The 27,050-nt window shown below is 39.1% G+C and overlaps 1 protein-coding gene and 1 pseudogene across 2 annotated transcripts; one reads left to right on the top strand and one right to left on the bottom strand.

The window, feature by feature from the left end:
- The first annotated feature begins 1,386 nt into the window (after positions 1-1,386).
- On the top strand, positions 1,387-27,050 carry Cops3 (COP9 signalosome subunit 3). Of its 2 annotated transcripts, XM_004868722.3 has the most exons (12): positions 1,387-1,579; positions 4,958-5,087; positions 8,138-8,250; positions 8,340-8,389; positions 10,726-10,818; positions 12,182-12,361; positions 18,639-18,779; positions 20,835-21,008; positions 22,589-22,675; positions 25,024-25,137; positions 26,048-26,128; positions 26,725-27,050. In XM_004868722.3, exons 1-12 carry the CDS (start codon positions 1,525-1,527, stop codon positions 26,776-26,778), a joined length of 1,272 nt encoding a protein of 423 aa, XP_004868779.1. In that variant the 5' UTR covers positions 1,387-1,524; the 3' UTR covers positions 26,779-27,050. The 2 variants fall into 2 exon arrangements, with proteins under 2 accessions (XP_004868779.1, XP_021103178.1); XM_021247519.2 differs by lacking the exons at positions 1,387-1,579; positions 4,958-5,087 and having other exon boundaries at positions 10,658-10,818.
- On the bottom strand, positions 15,018-16,099 carry LOC101709010 (S-adenosylmethionine decarboxylase proenzyme pseudogene; annotated as a pseudogene).

The raw sequence follows: 27,050 nt of genomic DNA, 5'->3' as shown, positions 1-27,050 counted from the left end.
CAGAGCACTCAGTTTACTATCAGATTTCATGTTGATTACTACAATCGCTTTCTAACGGGCCCTCTGAAGCTATCCACATGAAAACAGACCAATCTTTTAAAAACGCAAATCCAATCATACTGCCTGCTTGGATAAAAACTCTTCAGTGGCTTCCTAATGCTTGCAGGAAAAAGTCCCATGTCTTTAACCCTGCTTACTAGATGTGGCCTCCTTCCACCTTAACAGCCTCTCTTCTTTTCTTCTCTTTTTTGGTTTTTTGAGACAGGGTCTCACTGTGTAATCCAGGCTGGACTTGAACTTCCAGTGATCCTCCTGCCTCAGCCTCCCGAGTGCCGGTATTACAGGTGTGCACCACCATGCCCAGTGACCCCCCCCCTTTTCTTTAATAAGAACTTTTTTTTCTTCAGAGCTCAGTTGGTGCCAGTTCAAGAAAGCCCTCCCTGTCACATCCAGGCCAAGTCAGCTTCATTTGTGGCATGTTATAGAACTCTATTTTATTCTGTTAGAGGATTACCCCCCTCTTTTTAGGGTATTTATATGTTTATTATCTGCCAGAAAGAAAGACTCAAACTATTTTTACTCACCAGTGTATTCTAGTGCCTAGCACAGCCATGCAGTGGGTGCTCAATTAAATATGTTGGATGAACTTTTAGAATGCATGTTTATTTTTTCAGTCCCTATTATATACTAAATCCTATGCTGGACCCTAAGAGGAACTCAAAATTAGTAAGAGATGTTTGACCTTACAGAGTTCCACACTAGGGCAATGCATATGGTATGGACTATGGAGACAAATTTTACAACAGAATAAAAGTAGCTAAGTGAAAGGAACAAGTGCTTTGGGAGTCAGGTGGACGAGGGAGAGATCAATCCCAGATGAGAAATCAGTTCATTCAATATACGTCTTTAATGAGGACAGAGTGCTTACTATGTGCAAGGTGCTATCATAACTGTTTTATGTGCTTGAGCGTATTGCGAGATTTTTACAGAAGAGACAAACAACAGGACGGTCAAGGAATTCATTCAAAGCCACACACCTACCAAATGATCGAAAAGGAATTTGAACCCAGGCTTTTTGGCTCTACAGTCTTAAATTCCCCACGGGTTAAAAACCTCATGAAGGACATCCCAAGTAAGCTACCCTTGAAGCATCCAGCCAGGTGAAAAAATGGCATGTTTATCCCTAATAGAATCCAGACTGGGATAATTGTGCTTAATTGTGAGTTTTGTTCCTTCCTTTCACCACGACAGTTAGCAATCAACAGTGGAGAAGTTTCACAGACACACAAAATGAAGAAAGGCGGGAGGGGGGAAACTAACTTCCGGCTATGGCGGACGTCGGAACTGTTTCCATGGAAACAGTAGTGGGTTTCTTGCTAGGTGAGATATCGCGGTGCCTGAATAGGCGGAAGTGACGTCAGCACACTCGGGCTCCTCTGGTGTAACACCGCGGCCCCTCCTCCTAGAGCGGCTGCCTTTTCCCGCGCGAGCAGCCCTTGCAGCGCGGGCCGCCCGCGGGGAGATATGGCGTCTGCCTTGGAGCAGTTCGTGAACAGCGTCCGACAACTCTCGGCTCAAGGTGAGGCCCTGGGAAGTGGGGCTGGGCCTTGGGGATGGGCCTGCATCCTCTGGCGCCAGCGCGGACTTCTGGGACCGCCCTCAATAGAACCGAGCCTCCTTTTTGGGGCCCAGTTGCGACCGTAGACCAGGGTAGGATTGAACACAAGGCGAATGTAAGCATCCTCTCGCGCTCTTGGTCCCACGGTCCCGCTTGCCAGCCTCCCCTCCCTTGGGCCGCCAGTACTCCTCCCCCCCGGGCCCTTTCCACCGGGCGCTTCACTTGACAGTTTGGGGGCGTGACTTCCGCTGGGCGCCTTCCTGAGCACCCATTGGCCCCCTCGGCGTTCTTTGATTTCTGTGATTGGCGCAGTGCTCCATCTGTCGTGCCGCAGAAGCCGCCGACTCCTGACTAGGCCGCTGGGCAAACCGCCGCAGGAGAGTCCTTTCTAGGCTCCTTCGCTACGAGGCTTTTAGCCCGGGCTTCAGCCGCTGGCGGGCGCAAGCTCGGAACCTCAGCTCCTAATTTTGTCCCACAGAATACCAAGGGAGTTCTTGCCTTAGGGCTCCATTTCTAAGGGGTAGAATTTTTAACCTAGATTATTTTGCCTTTAATTTTTCATGCTATTTAGTTCATTCATCTTATCGTCTAACTACAGAATCCTGGTTTCCGAATAGAGTAGATACTAGCTATGAAGGCCCCTTTGTCCAGTGCCTCAGAAAATAAAAATAAGTTTCTACTTCATAAAGTTTTTGTGGGAATTGAATGAGAAAATACGTAAAAGCACTTAGAACAGTGCCTGTCATATCGGGTTCAATAAATAGGTCTACTAATTATTGTTGATAGCCATTGATTGTGAAGTTCAAGAGCTGTATGACCTTGGACAAGTCACCTTCAACCTCTTGAGTCTTTTATCTCCATGTGTAAAAATGCAGGGGTGCTGCCTGCTTTAATGTTGTAAGGCTTAAATGAGATTATGGAACTGTGCTTAATAATAGTTCTCTGTCTTTTTTTTTTGGTACCGGGGATTGAACTCGGGACATTGCTCTTGCGAGGCAGGCACCGGAACCATTGAGCTAAATCCCTGGCCTTTCATTTTTTTTATTATTGATAAAAATTAGATTCACAAGTCAGGTACAGACTTGCATGTTTTACAAATGAAGAAACTATTCGTGGATTTATTTATGCCACAAATACTTTCTACTTCAGGATGTAATGTGGATAAAAGATTGAGGTTGATAGGCCGGGGATTTAGCTCAGTGGTTCTGCCACCTTCCTTGCAAGTGCAAGGTCCCCAGTTCGATCCCCGGTACCAAAAAAACCACAAAAACCAAAAGATTGAGGTTGGAATCCTGTCTCGCTCACTTATGTGAGCATTTAATTTCTCTGGACTACGTTTTACATTTACAAAACAGATATGGGCTATTGGGGGCATCAAGGAAGGTAACTTATCTGAAAGCTTTTTATTCCTGCTCTGTGCGATACACTGTTTTTGGAAGTCTGCTAGGCAGAAGTAAATACAAATTCACTACCATCAGCTTCTGTGCCTCACTAATTGTACAGGAAATGTTTATAAGTTTCTGTTTTAGGTGCTCTTATTCAGAATCTTCTAACATGGACCTAAGTGAAGAGACTAGTATCAGTTCCACCCTTCTCTGATTAGAGAGAATTTCATTGGTCACTTCTTGGGTTGAGTTCATTTTAGATGCACCCTGTGACACTTAAAACTTACTTTTAACTCTTCCTTTACCCCTGCACTAGCTAACTATCTGATGATTCATAGCAGCCCAGCTTGCAAGTATTAAATTGGGGAAAAACTAAATGAACTGAAATGTTTTGTTTCTGGGTGTTTCAAATTGTTGTAAATTGACAGGCATGGTGCCCCATGTACTCAGCAGGCTGAGGCAGGACATTGGGCCATGAGTTCATATAGAGAGACCCTGTCTCAAAAACCAAAAAAGAAAAATACTGTAAATTTACTTAGAGCATTGGGCTTTGGAAAAGGGCAAATCATTTAACTGGAAGAAACTATTTCGTACCTGCCAGTGAATTCTATATAATAAAATGGTAGTGGGTTGATAATATCCAGTTTGACAGATATTTGTTTATTGTTTTGCAATGTGTGTGATAATGGAATATTTCCTTTATTTTCAGTAAAACATCAAATAACAGTGTAGAAGCCCTAGAAATTAAATTATCTCCTGCAATGTTACTTGGATTTTAAGCATTATACTATTTAAGTGCTCTTTCAATAAGGAAAAAATTTACGTAGCTACTATATAGAAATAATGGAGGATGAAACTTGAGATTAATGCCCAGGGATTTACACATAACACTACTGCCATGCCAGAAAGATAGCTAAAGTATAGCCAGTCTCTGTAATCAGATTATTGTGTATCATGGTATAGGGGAAAGATCAGTAAGTTAGGAGTTTAACTAAGTCAACAAACTGTTGGTTTGATTGGCTCTAAGTAGTCACTGTGTTTTTGAAGCTGGGGAAAAAAACGAGTCCATCTACCTGAGCTTGTGTTGAATCACTAAATTATCACAGTCCCCTGTGATGCATAGAGGGAACAGAGAGGGCAAATATCCAACTTAATAGTGGGGAGAGGGGTGAGGGGAGGGCCCAGGGAAGACCCAAGGCTAACTGTACTGTTGAATTTTGAGGCCCACGTAGCAGGAAATCTGGGAAGAGGGATTGAGAACAGCATGTGTAGAAGCATAAAGAATGACACAGTGCAGAATATTGATTTTCTGGGCTTGGTGTAATGAAAGAGTAGGAGTGTCCAGAGAATTAGCAAGAGGTAAATTGGAGAGGTGATAGGGACTAGTTATTGAAGGGGGTTTGTAAGCCAGGCTAATGCATTTAGATTTCTTAAAGCCATTGGAGTAATTTGATTGAATTTGCATTGTAGAAAGATCAGACTATACCAATATGAAGTATGGGTTGGAAGAGAGAAAGATAAAAGTAGGCATATCCTTCAGAAGATTTATAGTATGATGTAGTTCACACATGAAAAGATGAGGATCCAGGCTAAGGAAGGCAGAGGAGAGAAAAAGGAACGGAGCTGAGGGCAAATTAAAGTGAAATGATGTTTGTGACCTTTTGGGTACAGAGAGGGAGATGAGAGAGGAGTTGACAGTAATATATATATTTCTGACTTGAGGGACTGGAAGAGGAACTGGATAAAAAGGAAGCCCAAGGGAAATGGGGAGATCTGGTATCATCTCTAACTAGTTCTGAGGCCGTGGGCAAGTTGTTTTATTCCTTTGGTCCTTCTGGTCCTCATCTGAAAGGATGAAGACATAAGACATCATCTTTAGGCACATTAGTGTGTAGTTAGAGTTCCTTTAGTTTGGTTAGTGCTATGACTGAATGCTAGTGTTCCTGTTTTGCAGGGCAAATGACTCAGCTTTGTGAACTGATCAACAAGAGTGGGGAACTCCTTGCGAAGAATTTATCCCATCTAGACACTGTGCTTGGGGCGCTGGATGTACAAGAACACTCCTTGGGCGTCCTTGCTGTTTTGTAAGGGCATCTTCTTTTACTGTTTTGTGCTTGTTGAAACTGAACACTCTGCTTTCTGGCTTTATTTACTTATCTTTGGTGTAGAAAGTAAGTTATGTAAAACAACATTGAGTTCTTTTGCAAAACTATTCATACCATAGTCATTACATTTTACTCCTTCCAGCTTGTTGCTTACCATATTTTGTTCAGTTTTATCATTTCCGTAGTTTCATTTATGGTTATCTACATTTTGAAATTTAATTTTAAAATAAATAGCCATCTCAATTGTGGGCACTATAGTTTACATTTATCTTAATACATTATTTCATGTAATCCATAGGTTTGTTCACATCTTCTAACTTGGAAAGAAAATAGAATGATGGAGCAGAGTATGGTGGAGTACATGCAATGAAAATACCTTTTTTAAAAAAATTTAATACTTGGCACAGATCTTAAGATCTTTAAGACCAAGTTAAACAGACATATTTCAATTGATGTTCCTTATAACTCTTGATGCAGAATTCTTCTCTTACTGTTATTAATGTTACAGTATTATAAATTGGTATATTGTGGTTGACCTAGAATTTGGAATAATAGAAACAAATTGAGAAGAAATTGACCTAAAATGAGGGTCTGATTTTACTCATACCGTGATTCCTGAAACAAATGTGTCAGGAGCAGAGTTTAGAGAAGAAACCTTTTGAGAATGAAAGGGTCAGGAGATGTGCTCTGTAGTATAGTGGCCACTAATTATATGTAGCTATTTAAAACTAATGAAAATTAGATAAAGGTAAAGATTTAGTTTCTTGGTATACTTGGTGTAGTTTAGGTACCCTGTAGCCATATGTAACCATTGTGTTGGCCAGCAAAGATGTAAAACATTTATACCATTGCAGACAGTTCTGTGGCACTGTGCTGGTAAAGACTTCTGTATGGCTCAGTATGATGCCCAAAGGGCTGGAGATATAGCTCAGAGTGGTAGAGCACTTCTTTCCTAGTGTGTGCAAGGTCCTGGGTTCAATCCCCAGTACCATACACACTCAAAGAATTCTACTGTCTGTGTTATCCTGTGCTTATTGATATGAAAGAACAGATAGCCTGCATGTCTAATACACATAAAAACTCACATATACTACATTTCAAGTGGGATAATGTTCATGAAAGGATTTTGAATCTGTAGTGCAGTGGTGGCAAACCTATAGTACTCACAATTGGCTATTTGTTATTACTGAAAGCTCTAAAAAGTTAATCATTACTACTATAGTGTCTAACCATTGCGTATCAGTTACTGTATAGTCATAGAAAGAACCCTGAACCCTAAACTATATAGTCATAGAAAAAATCCTGGATTTAAATCTCCATTCTCCCAATTACACTGTGTGGGACCCTAAGCTTCGTGTTTTTTTTAATTATAAGTAATGTCTTATTATCCTCTTGTGAACCCTAGATGAAAGTGTTTCTAGTATATCTTGATTATTACAAAGTGTAGTTACAGATGACATTGTTAAGTAAAAAAAATACTATATAGATGGAAGTAGTCAAGCTGAAAGATGTAGGAGATAATGGATTAGGTAATAACATCATTTCATTTTCCTTCAATTAATTTCAATAGTTTTTATTTTAAGAAAAGCTTGATGTTTGCTTATTGCAATGCTAGTGTGGGATTGTACGATTTCTCCCCTGAAACCTGGCACCATTTGCTGGATTATTCAGGATGAATCATCTGAGTCCTCTTTTCAGCATCCCTCTTCCTGTCCTGCCCATCAGCTAGTTCCGTTAAGTCTTTCTGGAAGATAGACCACAGCATCACCAAATCTTGGCAATGATATCTTTAACCTGAGTCATTGCCTTAGATTCCCACTAGCCCATGCCTCTCATTTCTTGCCTGCCTTCAATACATTCTCAAAACAGGAAAAGCAACAACTAGTCTTTATTTTCTCCTGCTAGGGATTGAACTCAGAGCTTTATGCATACTAAACACATGCTCTACCACCCAGCTGCATCCCCAGCTCCAACAATTGATTTTTCTTTTTTCTCTCCATACTAGGGATTAAACTGAAGGCCTTCATACTGAGCTATATTCCCAACTCTTTTTATTTTTATTTTGAGACAGGGTCTTGCTAAGTTGCCTGGGCTGGGCTTGACCAAATGTCAAAAAAAGAAAATTTTAAAAACAAATATGGGCCCAGGGATTTAGCTCAGTGGCACCACCCCTGCCTTGCAAGCACAAGGTCATGAGTTCGATCCTCAGTACCAGAAAAAAAACAAAACAAAAAAACCAAACCTGGTTAAAAGTTTATATTTGGAGATGAGTGTGGTGTTGCACACCTGTAATCCCAGCTACTTAGAAGGTTGAGAAGGCTGAGATTCATAAGTTCAAGGCCAGTCTGGGCAACAGTGAGACCCTGTCTCAAAATAACAAAGTGAGGGCCCGGGATTTAGCTCAGTGGCACCTCGCCTGCCTCTTAAGTGCAAAGTCATGAGTTCAATCCCAGGTACCAAAAAAACAAACAAACAAAAATAAAATAAAATAAAAACAGCTGGAGGCCCGGGGATTTAGCTCAGTGGTTCTGCCGCCTGCCTCAAAAGCACAAGGTCCCCAGTTCCATACCCGGTACAAAAAAAAAAAAAAAAAACCAGTTGGAAATGTACTCCCTGGGTTCAATCCCTGGTACTTAGAAAAACAAAACAAGACAAAACAAAAACCAAACCTTTGTATTTGGTTCATTCACAAGTATTAGACAACCTGATAGTTGACCTCATGTAATGGAGTATTTCATTTTGAAAGTTGCTCTTTTTTAAGTATATTTTTCTTTTTTTGTTACTGGGGATCGAACTCAGGACCTTGCACTTGCAAGGCAGGCGGTGGCACCATTGATTAAATATATTTTTCTTAATCCTTTATTTTGTGTCTTGATTATGAAAAGAACATGGAAACTTATTTTTAGTTTTTAAAAATACTGTTCCTCATTTAATTTTACAGACTATTGGATGGACTTTAAGCGTAAGTTGTTTCTACACTTCATCCTGTGATATATCAGAGTAATTAGATTCTTTTCTCCTTACTCTAGGTTTGTGAAGTTTTCTATGCCCAGTGTTCCTGACTTCGAAACGTTATTCTCACAGGTTCAGCTTTTCATCAGTACTTGTAATGGGGAGCACATTCGATATGCAACAGACACTTGTAAGCTAAATGATATTTTATCTTCTATTGAATGTATTTTGCCTTTGTAGTTATTTATGTTTTCAATATTTTGTTATTCTTGTATCTAGTTGCTGGACTTTGCCATCAGCTAACAAATGCACTTGTGGAAAGAAAACAGGTAAGAATTCTTATTCAAGTATTCAGGGTTCTGTTATGTCTGTAATTTACACAATGAACTAGTTTATTGAGATTCCAAGTTAGTATTCACCAGTCTAACACTCAAGTACTTGTGGCTACTAGAGAACACCCCAAACCTTTGCTTGTAAGGGTGTTTAGTCCCTGTGTCAGAAGAGTGACCCAAGTTGGGTATGTCTGTACTCTGAGCACTCAAGGATGTTAAGGCAGAAGGATTGCAAGTTTTACTCTAGCCTGGACCTTGTCTCAAAATGTAAAAAAAAAGGGGGGGGTGGCTAGGGATGTAGTTTAGTGCAAAGGCCCTGGGTTAAATCCCCAGAACTGTGTGGATTCATGCAGAAAAGAAAAGAGAATAAGAGACTGGTTGTGGTTGCTTTTGAAACTACCAGTCTGAGCTGTTTGTGGCTCAGTAGTAGAGCATTGGCTTAAACATGTGGCCCTGGGATCTACTGAGTTCTAGCCCCAATACCATACATAAAAATAATAATAATAAAAAAATAAACCATTTTCATGGCCTTTTGTGTTTTATAACATGTTACTTTTGTTTATTAGTTTTTTCTTTGAACTTTTAATTGTAATATATTTTTAGCCTTTCAAAATATTGTAAGAATAATATAAAGAATTATCATGTGGGGCTGGGGATTTAGCTCAGTGGTTTTGCCGCCTACTGCGCAAGAGCAAGGACCTGGTACCAAAAAAACAAAACAAACAAACAAAAGAAGAGTTATCATGTGGGCCAGGGATTTAGCTCAGTGGTTCCGCTGCCTGCCTTACAAGTGCAAGGTCCCAAGTTTGATCCCCGGTACCAAAAAAAAAAAAAGAATTATCATGTATACTTCATTCAGATTCTCCAATGGTAATATTTTACCATATTTGCTTTTCTTTTTCATTCTCTCACTTTTTGCTTCTGAAGCATTAGAAAGTAAATTTTAGATAGGCTATCCTTATCCCTAAAATACATTAATGAGTGCTTCCTAAAAATTAAGCCACTGTAGTGTATATGTGTCTCTTTGTCTGTCTGGCTATGTGTGTTTGTGTGTGGTATTAGGGACTGCACCTAGGACCTTCAAACTGACTACATCCATAGACCTTCTTACTTTTTTGAGACAGTGTCTTAATAAGTAGCCCAAGGTAGCCTTGAACTTGAAATCACCTTGTCTCAGGCTCCTGAGTCTCTGAGATTACAGGCATGCTAGGACATTGTCTTAGAGACCACAGTAAAATGGCCAGCACCTGGAAATAGGTGTTGATGTAATGCTTTTACAAATCCACAGCCTGTTCAGATGTGGCCAGCTGTTCAGTTGTGTATTAAATGTACTTTTTTTTTTTTTTTTTTTTTTTTTGCAGTACTGAGGATTGAACCCAGAGCATTGCATATGCTAGGCAAGCTCCCTACCTCTGTGCTGTATCCCCAGGCCCAGCTAATGTCTTTTATAGCAAAACAAGACCTCAGGTGTTAAACTGTTGTATCTCTTTAATTTCCTTTCACTGAAGACAGTTCTTCACCTTTTGAACATAAGTTGTAATGTGGGTGTTTCTTTTTTATTTAAAAGTGAACTTTAAGATTTCTTGCTCTAAGGAGGCTAAAGGCAGAAAGAACCAGTTGATATTCTGTAGCAGGTCTAAATCAACTGTTTGAAAGAGATGATTTTAAAAAAACAAAGTCAAAATGGGTATGGTATTGCTTACCTGTAGTCCTGGATACTGTACTTGGAGGACTGAGATAAGAGGATTGCTTGAGCCCAGGACTTGTTAAGTGCAGCCTGGACAACATAGTAAAATCCTGTCTCCAAAAAAAGAAAGAAAAAAAGAGTTACTAAGTCTTTATAGAAAAAGCCGTAAAGTAATTTACCTATTTTATAGTCTTGTCTTCTGTCCAAAGATTGTGCCTTAGGCAGGAAACAGTCTGTTATGACTTGTAGTATTAGTTTCAGTAGTGATATACTACTAAATAAGGGCTTGTCTGACCCCTGGGAAAATGCCAGCACCTTTATCATAATTATTGTTCTAAACACAGGCTCTCATCTATTGTAATGATTTGGAAAACTTTTATTTAGATTTAAATGTAAACTATTGAGAAACTAACTTTTTGATTATTGGTTTTCTTTGTAAAAAAAGATTTTGATTAAAATGTGGTGCTGAATTATCTAAATATTTTAAGAAACAAGGGACAGACATTTCCTGACAGTATGGAAACCTCATATTGCTGTTTAAAGAAACCTATCAATTAGTGTTATTTTTTATTTGTAAGTGACAACATTAGATCCAATGTGCTGCCATCTTTGAGAACTTGTCTGAAAGAGATGTCGTTTCTGACAGCCCCTGCGAGGAATTGGCATCCTTAAGCAAGCCATAGACAAGATGCAGATGAATACAAACCAGCTGACTTCAATACACGCCGATCTCTGCCAGGTAAGCAGCACAGTGTAAGACTGGTCATGGGCTTGCTTAACATTGGATTAGATACATGAAAGTTATTTGGTAGAGATTGTGTTATGTTGTAGAAGTTGAAATATGTAGGCTGGGACTTGTAAGCTAGTAAGCTTATAGACCAGATATGGTAATTAATGATTGGTTGTAACATTAAAAACAACAAAAACCTCTTAAGCTATTTTCTTGTACAGAAGCTGTGAAATATGAGAATAAACACAGATAACTTTTTAGACCTTAGAATGTTATTCATTTATCTTATTTTACGTGATTCAAAGACCAGAAGGCAAAAGAGAGGATATATAATGAAGTCTACCATTCTGTTTGCTAGCCAACAATTTCTTCTCTTTAAAGAAAACTAGTATTAGTAATTTCTTGTGTATCCTTCCAAAGATGTTTTGTGCACGTAACAAGCAAGTGTGAGTATATAGTTTTACTTTTTCTTTTTTTTTTTTTTAACAAATTCTAGTAATGTGTACAAATTATTAGGTACCTTGCCTTTTCCTATTTGATATATCTTAGAGATGATCCCTTAGCAGTTGCATGGTGTTCCATGATATGGGTGTGTTGTACTTCATTCAGTTTGTATGGGGTATCTCATGGTATGTGGATTATTTCAAACACGCATTCTAATGTCACATGAAGATTTACTTTCTTTTTTTATTTTTCATCTTTAAAAAATTGTTGTGACTGAGGTATAGCATATACTAGACCATTGATTTTAAGAAGTCTATATAGCTCGGTGAGTCTGTGCAGATGTTACACCTTGTCACCATTACCAAGCTATAGAACTTCCCTGTGCACTCACTTTCTTGACTTGTGCAACTTCCTACATATACTTAAAGGATTCGAATTGAAAGGGATTAACTGAAGACTTCCATTTTTATCACACCGTGTTGTCTGTGTTGTACCTGTTCAATGAAGAGAAAAAGGGCACACTCTTGCCCACCTATAAACAGATGAATGGTGGATGGGTTAAATGGTAACTGAGCTATATCTGTGAAGTTCTCTCTTCTCAACTCATCTGTGAAGTACTTTACCTTATAGCTGATTGGTTTGTTTGCTTTTTAATAAAGAAATTCTAGGGGCTGGGGATGTAGCTCAGTGGTGCCGTGCCTGCCTGGCAAGTGGAAGGTCCTGAGTTTGATCCCTGGTACCAAGAAAAAAAAAGAAATTCTATTTTATTCTAAATGGTTAAGAAATTGACTAATGTGTCAAGATTTTGGATCATTTTAATAAATTATTAAACATAACAGTTTTTTGAAATTTCTGGAATCTTTGAATTTCCTCCTTTTGCTAAAGCCTGCCAAAATAAAATGATGATTTAATACAATTTTGTTCACAGCTTTGTTTGCTGGCAAAATGCTTTAAGCCTGCCCTTCCATACCTTGATGTGGACATGATGGATATCTGTAAAGAGAATGGAGCCTATGATGCAAAACACTTTTTATGTTACTATTATTATGGAGGGATGATCTATACTGGGCTGAAGAACTTTGAAAGAGCACTCTACTTTTATGAACAGGTAATCACCTCTCTGCAGGTCCCTGAGGTGGTTTTAAACTTGTGTGATAGAAGTACCTCTTGGGTTTATAGCTAGACTGGTTGAGGAACCTCTGATTTTCATAGGGAGTCCTTTCAAAGACCATTTCTCTGGTCATGTAAATGGTGGTGACTTGCTCACGCTTAAGAGAGGGCCAGTGGTAGGGTAGAGAAGAGCGCTAGTGAGTGGTTCTAATCCGCCAGGCTTTTCCACTTAAACCCTACTGGATTTGGGGCAAGTTACATTTTCTTATCTTTATAGTTCCCTTTCCCTATAGGGAAGAGATTGATCTGATTAATTTCTGAGATGTCATTTTGTTCTTTTTTTTAAAATTAATTTTATTGGTACATTTAAGGTATACGATATAATGACATTCATCATTGGAAATTTGCACCTTTACATAATCCATCTTGGTTCTTATTTTTTCCCCATTCCCCTGCCCTCCCTTCAACCTCTCCATCCCTCCCTATCTACAAGGACTTTGTTTCCATTTTTTCTTTTTCTCATATTCCATTCCCCTCTTTCTTTTCCCCTACCCCTCCCACTTCCCCTTCCCCTTTGCACCTTTTCTTCCTATATGTCATCTTGTTCTAAAACCATGTGTGGTGTTTTATTAAGTTTTTTTTTTTAGTGCCGTGGATCGAACTCAGGTCCTTGGACTTGCGCAGCAGGCGGCAAAACCACTGAGCTAAATCCCCGGCCCTGTTTTATTAAGTTTTATGTAAAATACTCTCATGATTCAAAATTCAAAAAGTATTAAGTAGTATATAATGAAAAGATCCTTCCATTCTTGCCTGTGTCTCATCCTTGTCTGTTCAAAGAAGTATATTACACAGTTTGGCAGGATATTCTGGAGGGATACTCAGGGTCTGAAAAAGATACGCAATATTGATTAATACCAGTGTTCTAAGATAAACTAGTCAGGTGTTTGTAAGTTCCTATTTAATTCTAGCATATATTAAGGATATTCTAAATCTTGAGCTCTTGGAATACTGGTTTGTAATACACAGATATTGTATTAATCACCTTTCCATTGCTAGGACAAAATACCTAACACCTACAATTTAAAGGTGGAGGGGTTTATTTGGCTCAGGTTTCAGAGGTTTCAGTCCATGCTCATTTGGCCCCAGTGTAGAAATATCATGGCAGAAGAGATGGTGGAGGAAAGCTGCTAACCTCATGACAGCTAAGAAGCAGAAAAGAAAACAGCCAGAGAAAAAGGGACCAGGGACCAGATATATTTCCCAAAGTCACACCCCTATGACCCACCCAGACACACTCAGAAGTGTGCTTTACTAATTTCCTAGTTGTTTCAAACCAGTCAAGTTGACTGTCACCATTAACCTTTACACATATACCCACTTCTGTGGCTCTGAGCAGTGCCACTGCAAATGGTTGATGAGCCCTTGTTGAGAAAGCCTTGGAAGGGCTCCATGATGGGTAGTGGTCAGGGACCATATCATTAAAAGATGTGTCTAATCAGATTAAATCTCCCAAGATAACTTATCTTCAAGACTATACATTTAGGGGCCGGGGATTTAGCTCAGTGGTTCTGCTGCCTGCCTTACAAGCACAGGGACCCAAGTTTGATCCCCAGTACAAAAAAAAAAAAAAAAAAGACTATACATTTAGAAAATGGTCAGAACATACTTTGTGGCCACTAGATGCATTCAAATGTCAGGGTGATATGGACATTAAAAAGGCAGGAAAGTATGTACTGCACTTAGAAAATATTTCTATCTCAAGTAGTTAAAATATTAAAACATTTTTTGATGTTTATAGGATAAGCCTTTTACCTACAAATATATTTATTCCCTGATTTTGACCTAATGACAAGCATTGTCTGGTGTTAGTCTTCGTGTAGCTTTTTTTTTCTTTCTTTTTTTGTTTTGAGACAAGCTCTCTATGTATGCAGCTATGGGGTTTTTTTGTTTTTTTTTTTAGCAGTGTATTGCTTTTATTTGGGGCCCTGGAGGTGGGGGAAAGACACCATGGTGAGGGAAGAAATCAAGGACTACAAATGCAGGAACAATTATTAAAACAGTAATACACAAAATGAGTAACTGGAACCATTTTCTTAGGAGGACTTGACTCATGGAAGAAAAACTTTAATCACTGTTGCAAAAACACTTTTATGAAGTAGAAACTGGTTTCAATAATATTACTAGAGACTATGTTCTAGAAAGTGGAGGTAACTGGATGTAAAATCCTGGCAGCAATTTAATAGAACAGTCCCAGATTATTAGGCTGAGACCAACACCCAGTGAGGACGAAAGCCTTGTCTGTGGGGAATCTTGGACAATACCTGCAGAAATATTACACTGTGCATGAACCAAATTGAATTATTTTCACAAGTGTTGTAAAGTTTCATACAGTAAAATTTTTCTACATGCACTTCAATTTCACAGCAAGAGTGGCATAGAATACCTAAACACAGAAGAGAGCATTCATGCAAGATATCTAACTCCTTGATATAATAATGCATACACTTCAAAATGATTATACTATCATTACATCTAGGGCTTTCTGCAACTACAAGGTGGTGGTTATGGAAAGCATAGCCCCTGGTATCAACATCTAGAAAGCAGCCACCACCTTCTATGTGTGTTCTCTTTTTGCGTTTTTTTCTTCATTTTTCTTAACTCTGCTGTTGCTGCTGCTGATTAGCAAAAGTGGTAAAAACAAAATTGTAATCACTGAACATAGCACTCTGGCAATCAAGACGTTTAAAACCTTCAATCTTCTGGGGTGAAGAAAGCACTGTATGACATTTAGAACTCTGATTAACAAACAAGGTGGTCACAAATTTTCCTGGCTTGAAGACTTCCACACTTTCCTGATCAGGTCATAGGAGGTCTGACTTAAGTTTGTTTCAAAGCTAACATAAGAAAACTCTGGTTCTGGAGTGATGTGAATAGTCCAATAAGTTCCATCCGATTTCATTCCATTCATTGAATACCCACAAGGATTGAACAGTGTGGCATCAATGACAGAACCTGGTATCAGGTCACGAATTCCACTCTCACGAGTGACATCCTTTGCAATAACACCATCTTTCAGGTAGAACTGGTCCATAACTCCTGGGTCAAGCTCGCTCATCAGAATTTCCAGGGTCTGGATCTGGCTGACTGATTACTCGACTCTGGGAAATCCAAAGTATACAAGTACCAACAGTCAGAATTCATACGACCCATACAATATGCTGCTCCATTTGGAAAAATTCCATTAAGAAACTCTATTTCTTCCTGGAAATTCCGGTGTGAGTACCCTTGGTGAGAAGGCTTCATAAAATTCTTACGCGAATAAAAGAAGCTTTGAATCGAGTCAAACCCACTGTAATCCCTAGCAAGCTTCAACAGGGGAACCAGTGCTTTCAGTAAGAGAGTGGTACCACATGTCTTCAAAATGAAACGTCTCTTGGAGACAAACATGCTACTCTCACTGAGTACATAAGCTTCCTGCTTGTCAGTTTTTGTCACTCTTATGATTGAACATTGCACATCCTTCAAAAGCACATCCCACTCAGATCTCGGGATAGTGCGAAGATCCCCAGATCCCTGGCTGGCGTCAGGTTGCTGACGGGAGAACCAAACCTCCAGCAGCTTCTCGGTCCCTTCGAAAAAATGTGCAGCTTCCATCACCGTGAGACTAGCGAACAACCAACAACCACAGAAAATGAACTAAATTAAATCTTTTCTCCCGCCGCCGCCGCCGCGGATTGTTTCAGCTGTGTTGCTATAAAGTTCAGGTTCCTTCTTCTGCCATAATTTTATATTAACTTTTTTTAAAAAAGGGATTAGTAAAATTTTCCTGGCTTTTTTGTTTGAGCGAAAGTTGAACGTGAGTTTGTTTGGAAATAGAGGCAGATACAGTTCAGTCTCTTGTAGTCCGCTGCTTTCCCGTTAGAGTAGAGCGAGCGCTAGCTAATGTCGCCGGCCATACTGTGTAAGCCTGCAGCTATGTTTTAATGTGCATGCAGCTGTAGATGGTATTATTACCTTAATTTCAGAAAGTGATATACTTTTTTTATATAACTGTAAGGAAAATTCCAAAAGAAGGATGTATTCATTGAGAAAATTCAGGTCATATAGCACTGTGTGAAGCAAAAAGTGAAGCTAGCTTCATCTTGTACCACTTCATGGGCTGACCTAGAGCACCTTCCCTGACTAATGGAAATCAAAGTGAATTCTGATATTTCACAACTAAAAGAGTAGTACTGGGAATCATTGTACATGTGTTCTCATGCACTTATGTGTTTCTGTAGAAGTCCCAAGAGGTAGGGATTTAGTGGTTTGAATTTTGATTTGGAATATTTGTGCTGCTTTGGTTGTGATGGTTTTCAATTTTTTTTTTGGTACTGGGGATCGAACCTGGGACCTTGCACTTTGAGGCAGGCAGCAGAACCACTGAGCTAAATCCCTGGCCCATCAATTCTTTTTTTTTTTTTTTGTCTTTTTTTTTTTTGGTACTGGGGATCGAACGCGGATCCTTGCACTTGCGAGACAGGCGGCGGAACCACTGAGCTAAATCCCCGGCCTGGCCCCTCAATTCTTGTTGACCTTCATGAACCCAACCAAAAGAAAGTGAAAAGACAGTCAAAGAATGGGAGAAAATATTTGCAGATCATATTTCTTTTAAGGGACTTGGATCTAGAATATACAAAGACCTTAACAACTCAAAAAGTCCAAAATTTTTAAACGGGCAATGGATTTGAGTAGACGTTCCTCCAAAGAAGATATGCAAATGGCCAATAGCCATGAAATAGATTCTTACAGTCATTAGTTGTTAAGAAAATGCAAATTCAAACCATAGTGTGGGCTGGGGATGTAGCTCAGTGGCACCGTGCCTGCCTGGCAAGCTCAAGGTCCTGAGTTTGATTCCCAGTATAAAAAAACAAAACAAAACAAAAAAACTACAATGTGATACCAGTTCATATCCACTAGAATGGCTAAAATATAAAAAGACAGGAACAAGTGTTGTTGGGATTTAGAAAATTTAAAGCCCTCATAATTGCTGATAGGACTAAAAAATGGTACAGTCACTTTGGAAAACAGTTTGGCAATTAAAATAAAACTTGGGCTGGACATGGTGGCATATGCCTATAATCCCAGCTCTTGGGAGGTGAGATAAGAGGATTGCTGTGAGTTTGACGCCAGCCTAGGGTATATAGTTCAAGGCCAGCCTGAACTGCATAGCAAGACCCTGTCTCACAAAAACCCAAAAAATAACTAATTAACAAAACTTGGGCTGGGGCTATAGCTCAGTGATATAGGGCTTGCCTAGCGTGTGCAAGGCTTGGATTCCATCTCCAGCACCAGAAAAAGTTTTTTTTCAAAATGTGAAACAGTTACCATGTGACCCAGTAATTTCACTCCTAAGACTATTCCCAAGAGAAATGAAGATCAATGTCCACACAAAAACAGGTACACTAATGTTCACAGTACCATTATTCATTATAACCAAAAGGTAGGAACAACTCAAATATACATCACCTGAGGAATAAAGTGTGGTATATCTGCACAGTGGAATATTCTTCACTCATACAAGGCAATGAAGTACTTATGCATGCTACATATGAATGAACTTTGCAGTTTGAAAACATTAAGTTAATGAAGCTAGTCACAAAAGACCTTGTATCCCATGGTGCCATTTACATGAGCATCCAGAATAGGCAAATCCATAGAGACAGAAAATAGAGTAATGGTTGCTGGGATTGTGAGGAGGAGAGAATGGGAAATGACTGCTAATGAGTGAAGGATTTCTTTTTGAGGGGATGAAAATGTTCTGAAATTAGGTAATGGTGATAATTTTTCACCAAATAGATTCTTACAGTGCATATACTTGAAACAGCTGAATTTTACACTTCAAAGGGGTAAATTTTGTACTGTGAATTACTACTCAAGCTGTTATAAAACTAATAATGTGCCAAGTATGGTGGGACACAACTGTAATCCCAGCACTCTGGGAGGCTGAGGCAGAAGGATTACAAGTTTGAGCCTAACCTGGGCGACTTAGCGAGTTAGTGACACCCTGTCTCAAAATTAAAAATAAACAAGCAAACAAAAAAAGACTGGGTATGTAGCTCAGTACAAAGGCCTTGGGTTTAATTCCCAATATTACAAATAATAATAGTAGTAATAATAATAGAAATAACAGGATATTATAAATTATGTTTTATAAGTAAAGTGATACATGTGGTCAATTGCTGTTTCTTGCTACAGTGTGTTCTGTTTACACTATACATTCTTCTCTTGCTCAGGCTATAACTACTCCTGCTATGGCAGTCAGTCATATCATGTTGGAATCATATAAAAAGTATATTCTAGTGTCTTTGATATTACTTGGGAAAGTACAACAGCTACCAAAATATACATCTCAAATTGTGGGTAGATTCATTAAGGTAAGTTTTTAAAATCAAACTGACTTTCTTATATGTTAATGAGTACATAAAGTAATTATAGTGATAGAGTTCTGTAATTCTGTAATTTTTTTTTTTAGTACCAGGGATCAAACTCATGACCTTGCGCTTGTGAGGCAGGCACGGTGCCACTGAACTAAATCCCCGGCCCCTCTATAATCTTATTTCATAGTAATCTTGCTCTCAGCTGCATCAGATTAGCACATATGTAAATGTCTGTTGGGAGCCTGGGAGTGGAGTTCAGTCAGTCCATGTACATTGTGCTCTCTTGGTTGGCAGGGAATGTGTCTCAGGAACTTGCTTCCAGACCTTTGATCTGGGTACTTATGGCTATAGATATTAAAGCCCTTACAAGGGTTGAGTTTTGTTATATTTCTTCATCACATTTTAGCCAAAATACAGAAAAAGCAGTACTGATTTGATTGAACCCGCCCAGGTGTTAGGAAATCTTACTAGAGCCCCTGGAGGAGAACCAGAGCTTTGCTCCCTGTACTTGTATTTCTCATTGACAACCCAACTTTGGGACATTTGAAAAATAAACTTTTGGGGCCAGGGATTTAGCTCAGTGGTTCTGCCGCTTGCCTCGCAAGCACAAGGACCTGAGTTTGATCCCCAGTACCCCCTCCAAAATAAATAAATAAAAAATAAACTTTTTTTTTTTTAAATACATGCTTGGGTTTCTTTAAAAAAAAGAGAGAGAATGGTTCCAAAAGGTTAGGAGATTACATTTTGGTAATAATTTCACCCCTATCCTCCTTGTACAAAAATTTTAAGTGAGATTTCCATGCTGGCTTATTGTCAGTAAAACGTTATAGCACAAAGCAAAATTTTAAAAATATATACTTATTATTCAAACAGTACGGAAAAGCCTAAAGAAAAATAACATCTGTGTTAAAGAGATATTGCTGCAAGTAGGACAGCCAAGTGTCTTTTGCTTGAGAGCCCTGTTGCAGTTCTCATGGCTCTGGCTGCCTGATGATGGGGACAGTGGCTAAAGGCGCTTCCTGGACTATGACAAAAGAGCAATGGGTGGGCTAAGTTTAGGACAGCTGTTCTCAGATCAAGGTCAAGAACTTCCTGGGGTCCTTCCAGTGAATGTAGGCCGCTGAATTGTAGAAGGAATGTCTTTATAAAGTATACCTTCAAGGCTTGAGGGCATTGTTCACAATAATTAATAATTTATTTATGATTGGGCCAGGGATTTAGCTCAGTGGTTTTGCCACCTGATGCGCAAGTGCAAGGACCCGAGTTTGATTCCCAGCACCAAAAAAAAAAAAAAATTAATTTATGATGATACCATAAATTGTAAAAAGGATACACAGACTTCAGAGAAGTAAGTGTAAATCCAGTTTTTGCCTGTTGGTTCTGCTCTTCAGGACCATCCACATTCTCTTGCATCTCTGCTTTAATTTCTTAACAGAAGTAGCAGATTGTCCCATTACATTTGGTAAGATTGTGTGTGTATGTATGAGAGAGAGAGAGAGTTAAAAATGCCATTTGCTTTCTTCCCAGTATGATTTGTCAGTAGAAAAAAAAAATAAGACCGCTGGGGGAAAAATGTGTCTTCAGTAAATCAAGTGGACTTTTACGTACTTTGTAGTTATTTGCTCTGTGCTATAAAGTTTTATTTACAGTAAATTACTCCATAGTGAATATCTATCCTTGGTCTTAAAAACCACGCATTTTCCAGGTGCAGTGGTACATGCTTGTCATCCCAGCTACTTAGGAGTCTGAGGGGTGAGAGTCACAATTTAGAGGACAACCTGAGCAACTCACTGAGACCCTTACTCAAAAAGAGCTGGGGATGTAGCTCATTGCTCCTTGTGTTCAGTCTCTAGCACCCCCCCCCAAAAAAAGCTGGGGGCCCAACAAAAATCAAGTATTTGTTTTGGATAAATTGTCATTTGTGAGAAACAATATGGAGTGTATTTACTCAAAGTACAGTGCCATAAATTTCTTTTTGTTTTTGCTTCATATACAAAGTTTTAGTCCTCTAAAACTTTAATTTGATTTTTTTTTCTACCTTCAAACCTTCAGCCTCTCAGCAATGCATACCATGAATTAGCACAAGTTTACTCAACCAATAATCCCTCAGAACTCCGAAACCTGGTAAACAAGCACAGTGAAACTTTCACACGCGATAACAACATGGGCCTGGTAAAGCAGTGCTTGTCTTCCCTCTATAAGAAGAACATTCAGAGGCTAACAAAGGTGAGATGAGTGAGTGCTACCCACTGATGGCATCTCTAGATTCTCTTGGATCTTTTTTCTCTTCTTTTCCTTCTCAGCAATAAGGAAGCAGGTACAGGGATAAAGGATGGCAGGAGTTCTGTAAAAATCTGTTTAAAAATCAAAAATTTTTCAAGAAATGTCCGCAGCAGCCATATTAAGGCCTTGCTGGCTGGAGGCAGCTACAGATAAGGGATTGTCAAATGGCAGTTTAATCTGCCACCTTCAATGCTGAGAGGTTATTCTGTATTAACGTCTTTGTGAACATTTCTCTAGATCCCTCTTCTCTCTATCTTCTCTGTATGTATGTGTGAACATTCTCAATTATGTGTAATTGGGATCATACTCTAAGTGCCTTTTTTCTACCCTGCTGTTTTTGTCAGTATGTCATGAATCTTCATCCATGGCAACACAAACCTGTGTATCACAGGTCATAATTTATCCATTAGTCCTCTGCTGATGGACATTCAAGTAGAAGCTTCAGTTAATTCTGAAATAGGAAAAATGAGTTTTATATATTTAGATATGTTCACTTTTGAGCCCTCACTTGTGTTAAACCACTTATGTACTTCTTAAAATTAGCAAAATAGCTAATTAGAAAAATAGCTTCAGTTTCTTGGGTGGTAATCTCCAAACTTGGTATATGTAGTTCTTTTTGGTTTTTTGTTTGTTTTTTGATCATTAGATTATCAAGAATTTTAAGCTGGGGATGTAGCTCAGTGGTGTAGAGTACTTCCCTAACATGTGAAGCTCTGGGTTCCATTTCCAGCCCTGCCAAAACCCCGTTGTTTTTTTTTAAGATTACAGTTTTAACGTCCCCATCTCTGAAAATGCCATTGAAAATTTTGTCAGCTGCCATTAAGAAGAAACTCTTAATTTGTTACTGAATGGTAGCATTTTCATCAGGTTCAAGCAGAGCATTGGTAAACACTGGTTTCCTTCATGCATCAAAAGTGTATAGTCTTTCTGTTTAGTTTACTCACCTTTTGTTTAAAGTTTTAACTTTGAATTTTGAAGGATAAATGTGATTTTTTTCAATTTTATTTTAATAGGTAATACATTTATAATATAGAATTCAAAAAAAGCAAAATAAAGATCTCCATGTTGTTTCTGTGTCCCAGCCTCTTTTTGTTGTTGCATTGTTGGGGATTCAAATCCCAGGGCCTCTCACATGCTAAGCAAGGGTTCTACCAGGGAGCCTCTACCCCAGACTACCTCAGCCATCCTTATCTTTTCTCCAGAAGCAGCCCAGTGTTACAAGGGAGTCTTCAGGTATCCTAAATATATTCCATGTACATATGAACACATGCACACACCACATATGTATACAACCAGTCTTTTTCTCTTTATGTTCATCTACACAGCATGCCATGTACACACTGTTAAGTAGCTTCCTTTTTTACTATGTAGTAATGAATATGTTTTGGATTCCTTTCAGCTCATAAAAGTTCTCACTTTTTTTCTTTTTACAGCTGCATAGTAATCCATTTGTATGTCTGTAGATATTTAATAAAACAACTTTCTTGTTTCTACATGTGATCAATTTTACTTTTGACTTTCAGACTTTTTTAACATTATCATTACAAGATATGGCAAGTCGTGTGCAGTTATCTGGGCCTCAAGAGGCAGAAAAGTATGTTCTACACATGGTAAGTGTGTTTTCATTTAAAAAAAATAGTTCATTATTTTTTTGTGAAAGTAGCAGGTATTCATTATGGATAAAATAAAAAAGGAGAATGAGGGTAGGAGAGACATCCAGAGTCAACCCCTAGTGACATTTTTGTCCATTTCCTTATGTATAGGATTTTCCAGTTATTGTTGTATTAGTCAGATTTGTATTACTACAATGAAATACTGGGGAAGCTAACTTTAAAGTAGAAAAAGCTAAAAGTTTATGTAGCTCACAGTTTTGGACGCTCAAGTTCAAGATAGGGTGGCTCCTTTGGTTTGGCCTCTGGTAAAGGCAGCACATCATGGCAGGAGCACACGTAGAAGCAGTTACACCTTAAACCAGAGCAGAGAGTGGCAGGCTCCACAGTCCCCTTCAGGCATACCTGCCTCAAGGACCTCCCAGTAGGCCTTTCTACCTTAAGGTTCCACCACATACCTCCTAATCACATGCTGCAGACCAAGCCTTCAGTTAATATGAATCTTCTGAGGACACGCAAACAATTAAATGATATCCAAATCATAGCATTAGTGTACTCATATGATTTACTTTGTAGTGTCCTATTTGTGTTCCTTATTTACAAATGTACATTATCGGAGGGGTTTTTTTGTTTTGTTTTTTGTTTTATTTTTGGTATTGGGAATTGAACTCCGGTCCTGCTTGTGAGGCAGTTGGTGGAACCACTGAGCTAAATCCCCAGCCCTATTGGAGTTTTTATAAACCTCATGAAACATCATTTCATGTAAATACTCAAGAAATATTTCAGATGGGGGCCGGGGATTTAGCTCAGTGGTTTTGCTGCCTGCTGTGCAAGCACAAGGACCTGAGTTCAATCCCTGGTACAAAAAAAAAAAAAAAAAAAATTTCAGGTATACAGAGAAGCATAAAGTAGTACGATTTTTTTTCTGCTCTTTTATGATAATATCACCAGCTTGCTCCAGCTGTACATCAAGGCACCCTGCAGCATCAAGAAGGGCTAAATATGGGCTGGGGATTTAGCTCAGTGGCACTGCACCTGCCTCACAAGTGCAAGGTCCTGAGTTTGATCCCCAGTACCAGAAAAGAAAAAAAAGGCTAAATAGTACACTTAATGATGTTGACTTACATTCTGACTCAAATTTCTTACCTCATTGTGGCCAGTATTGATATGTGACACACTTTTATTAACACTGGCATAAAGGATACTCTGACAAACACCAATGCACTCAGCAACCAGCTTCAGAAATAAAATTCCACCAGCACTCTGACACTCCCTCTTTATTCCACTTAGGTGCATCTGCCACTGTCCCTATGTAGTCCAGGCTGGCTTTGAACTCACGACAATCCTCCTGGCTCAGCCTCCCAAGTGCTGGGATTATAGGCATGCACCACTATGCCTGGCTGCTTCTCACTGTTTGACTTCATTGTCCTGATGTGGTTGTGAGGATCAATCAAATGAATCCCCAGAGTCAGCAGCGGTAGGAAAGTTTTCTTAAAGACTCAAAAGATAATTGCCACTGAGTGTTAAGGCTTTACTTTCTAAAATGCAATACAATATAAATTGTATCTCAAACGGGCATTTAAAAATCCAAGAGGCAGGCTGAGGATGTATAAAGCTCAGTGCCTAGCATATGCAAGCCCTAGGTTTCAACCTCCAACCTCCTCCAACCAAAAAAACAAGGCACCTCAGCAAAATTATACTAAGTGAAGCCAGACAGAAAAGACACATAGTGTATGGCTCCATTTATAGAAAATGTGTGGTACAGGTAAGTTCATGGAGACAAAGCAGATTAGTAATTGCAGGGGATTGAGGGGAGGAAGAGATGGAAAGTAACTGCAAATGGATACAGTTTCCTTTTAGGATGATGCTCTTATCTTAGAACTAGATAGAGGTACTAGTAATGGAACACTGAACGTACTAAATGCCTGAATTGTTCACTTTAAAATGGTTAGTTTAAAAAAAAAATGGTTAGTTTTATGGATTTTACCTCAACTAAAAAAATGCAAGGGCAGGGATTTTGTGTATGTGTGTGTGTTAGTTTTGTTTGTACCCCTTAATTCTATAATGGTATAGTAGTAAATATTTTCATATAAATTGATGGTAATTAAAATACACATACAATCAGATGAGGTGACACATGTCTATAATTTTAACTACTTGGGAGCCTGAGGCAGGAAGATTGTGAGTTTAGGCCAGCCTTACACAACTTAGTGAGACCTGTCTCAAAAATAAATAAAGTACACATAAAACTTCATTTATGAATTGCTTTCTGTGATTTTTCCTGGTCATATCAGTGACTAGATGGTCCCATAGTGTTCTAATTGCTTTCTCAATTTCTTTTTTTATAGATAGAAGATGGTGAAATTTTTGCAAGTATTAACCAGAAAGATGGTATGGTCAGTTTCCATGATAATCCTGAAAAATATAATAACCCAGCCATGCTTCATAACATCGATCAGGAGGTAAACATGCTGCCAGGTTTAGGCTTTCTTGATTGAATACTGCTGTATTTGAAGTGCTGCTCTATGCTCCAGCATAATTGTAGTTTTAAGTACAGGTAGTTGCTTCCTTCCTAGAGAATTAATTTCAAAATGGCCTGCTTAAAATCTTTCCTGGTTGTATGGCTATAAATAACTGGTGGTTAGATTTCCCAACTGGCTCACTCTGAAAATACTTGAAAAGTCTGTACAGTCTTAGCCATACCTCTCACCCACTTACAATGTGGAGCCTTGTTTCTATGGAGTCTGGGTGGGGAGGTTAGGAGCAAGCTTGGCACAGTTGCAGCAGTGCGGGTCACAGCAGAGACCGCCTGTGTGCCTTCTAGTGCATGTGTGTGTTCAGGGTTGGGTCCTGGGGCTAAGGTGGTCTTCAGGGCCGTCTGTGTCTCTGACCCATGAGCTGGAAAATGGTTGAGCCAGCGTTACATACAGAAGCCTAAAAGCAACACATAGTAACTAGCACAGGATACCTTACAGTCCATTTTTTTGCAGTTTTGAAGTTAAAAAATAATAATACAGCCTGAAAACTGGAAGTTTATTTGGTAATTCATTTGGTGGCAAAATGTAACCTGAAATGGTGGGTAGGTTTCATTTATTTCCCTTAGTGTAAATATACTTGTTTCACTATGAAAGATATTGAATGTGTTTGACCATGAGTGTTGCCTTGACCTTGCTGGAGTATTAGGTCATATATAGTACTTGTACTGTGATAACTTTCTGAATCCAATATGATTCTGACTCCAGAACCCATTAGCCAGGGGTTTTGGGTCAGGATTGTGAACCTATGGCTCCCTACATTAACAGTCTAGATTACGGAAGATGTGATTGACACAGGTCTACCTGCTAACCATGTTCTCACTGGTCTGTTGTACAGATGCTGAAGTGCATAGAGCTGGACGAGCGGCTGAAGGCCATGGACCAGGAGATCACCGTCAATCCTCAGTTCGTGCAAAAAGTAAGGATTTCCTCCTTGAAGAAGTGGGATTGGGTGGAGAAGAAGGCGTATTGTTACATAGCAAAGGAACTTGGTTTCTAGTGATAAAGTTGCCTGTTGTTCTTGAAACAGTAAGTTCACAGAAAAACACTTGTTAAGAGCATTTTCAATACAGGCATGGTGGCACAAGCCTATAATCCCAGCACTTGGGAGGCTGAGGCAGGAGGATTGCCATGAGTTCAAGGCCAGCCTGGGCTACCTAGGGAGTTCAAGCCCAGTCTAAACTACATAGCAAGACCCTGTTGCAAAAAAAAAAAAAAAGGAAGAACATTTTCAGCAGTGGCCTGGAAGTATGGTTATGGGGACTAAGGGAGGTTCCTCAGTTTTTATTTTTTATTTTTTGATACCAGGGATCGAACTCAGGACCTTGTGCTTGCAAGGTAGGCATGGTGCCACTGAGCTAAATCCTTGGCCCCCTCAGTTGTTTTTCTCATTGTTCTCAGAGCAGCTTTGCTCTGGGTCCTAGGAATGGGGTGATAGCAGGTGTGCTTATTTGGAACCGCGGGACCCTTGACAAAGGCAACCATAGACACTCTGCCTCACTCTCCCCTGCACAGAGTATGGGCTCACAAGAAGATGATTCAGGAAACAAACCCTCCAGTTATTCCTGAAACTAACACCCATCCTGAGTTCAACAGGAGAAACGGTCACCGTGACCAGCGGCAAGCAAGTGAGAGGAAGGCAGCAGGGAGCAGCAAGCCTATTCCACCTGGACATTAAGAAATACAATTTTGTTTTGACATCTTCAGTCCTATGTGCTTTCAGAAAACCACTCTCTGCAAAGAAAGGAAAAAATTTGCAAACTTTAGAGTCTGTTGTGGATTTATTTATCCTCAGATTATTGTTATTGCATTAAATTTACCTTTTTGTTTTAGTCCTTGAA

This window comes from Heterocephalus glaber, unplaced genomic scaffold (genome assembly GCF_053883595.1).
Source record: "Heterocephalus glaber isolate CG9 unplaced genomic scaffold, H.glaber_assembly_v1.0 deba00001813, whole genome shotgun sequence".
Lineage (NCBI taxonomy): Eukaryota > Metazoa > Chordata > Mammalia > Rodentia > Bathyergidae > Heterocephalus > Heterocephalus glaber.
Note: the sequence above shows the minus strand (reverse complement) of the source record. Positions and strands in the feature narration are given on the sequence as shown.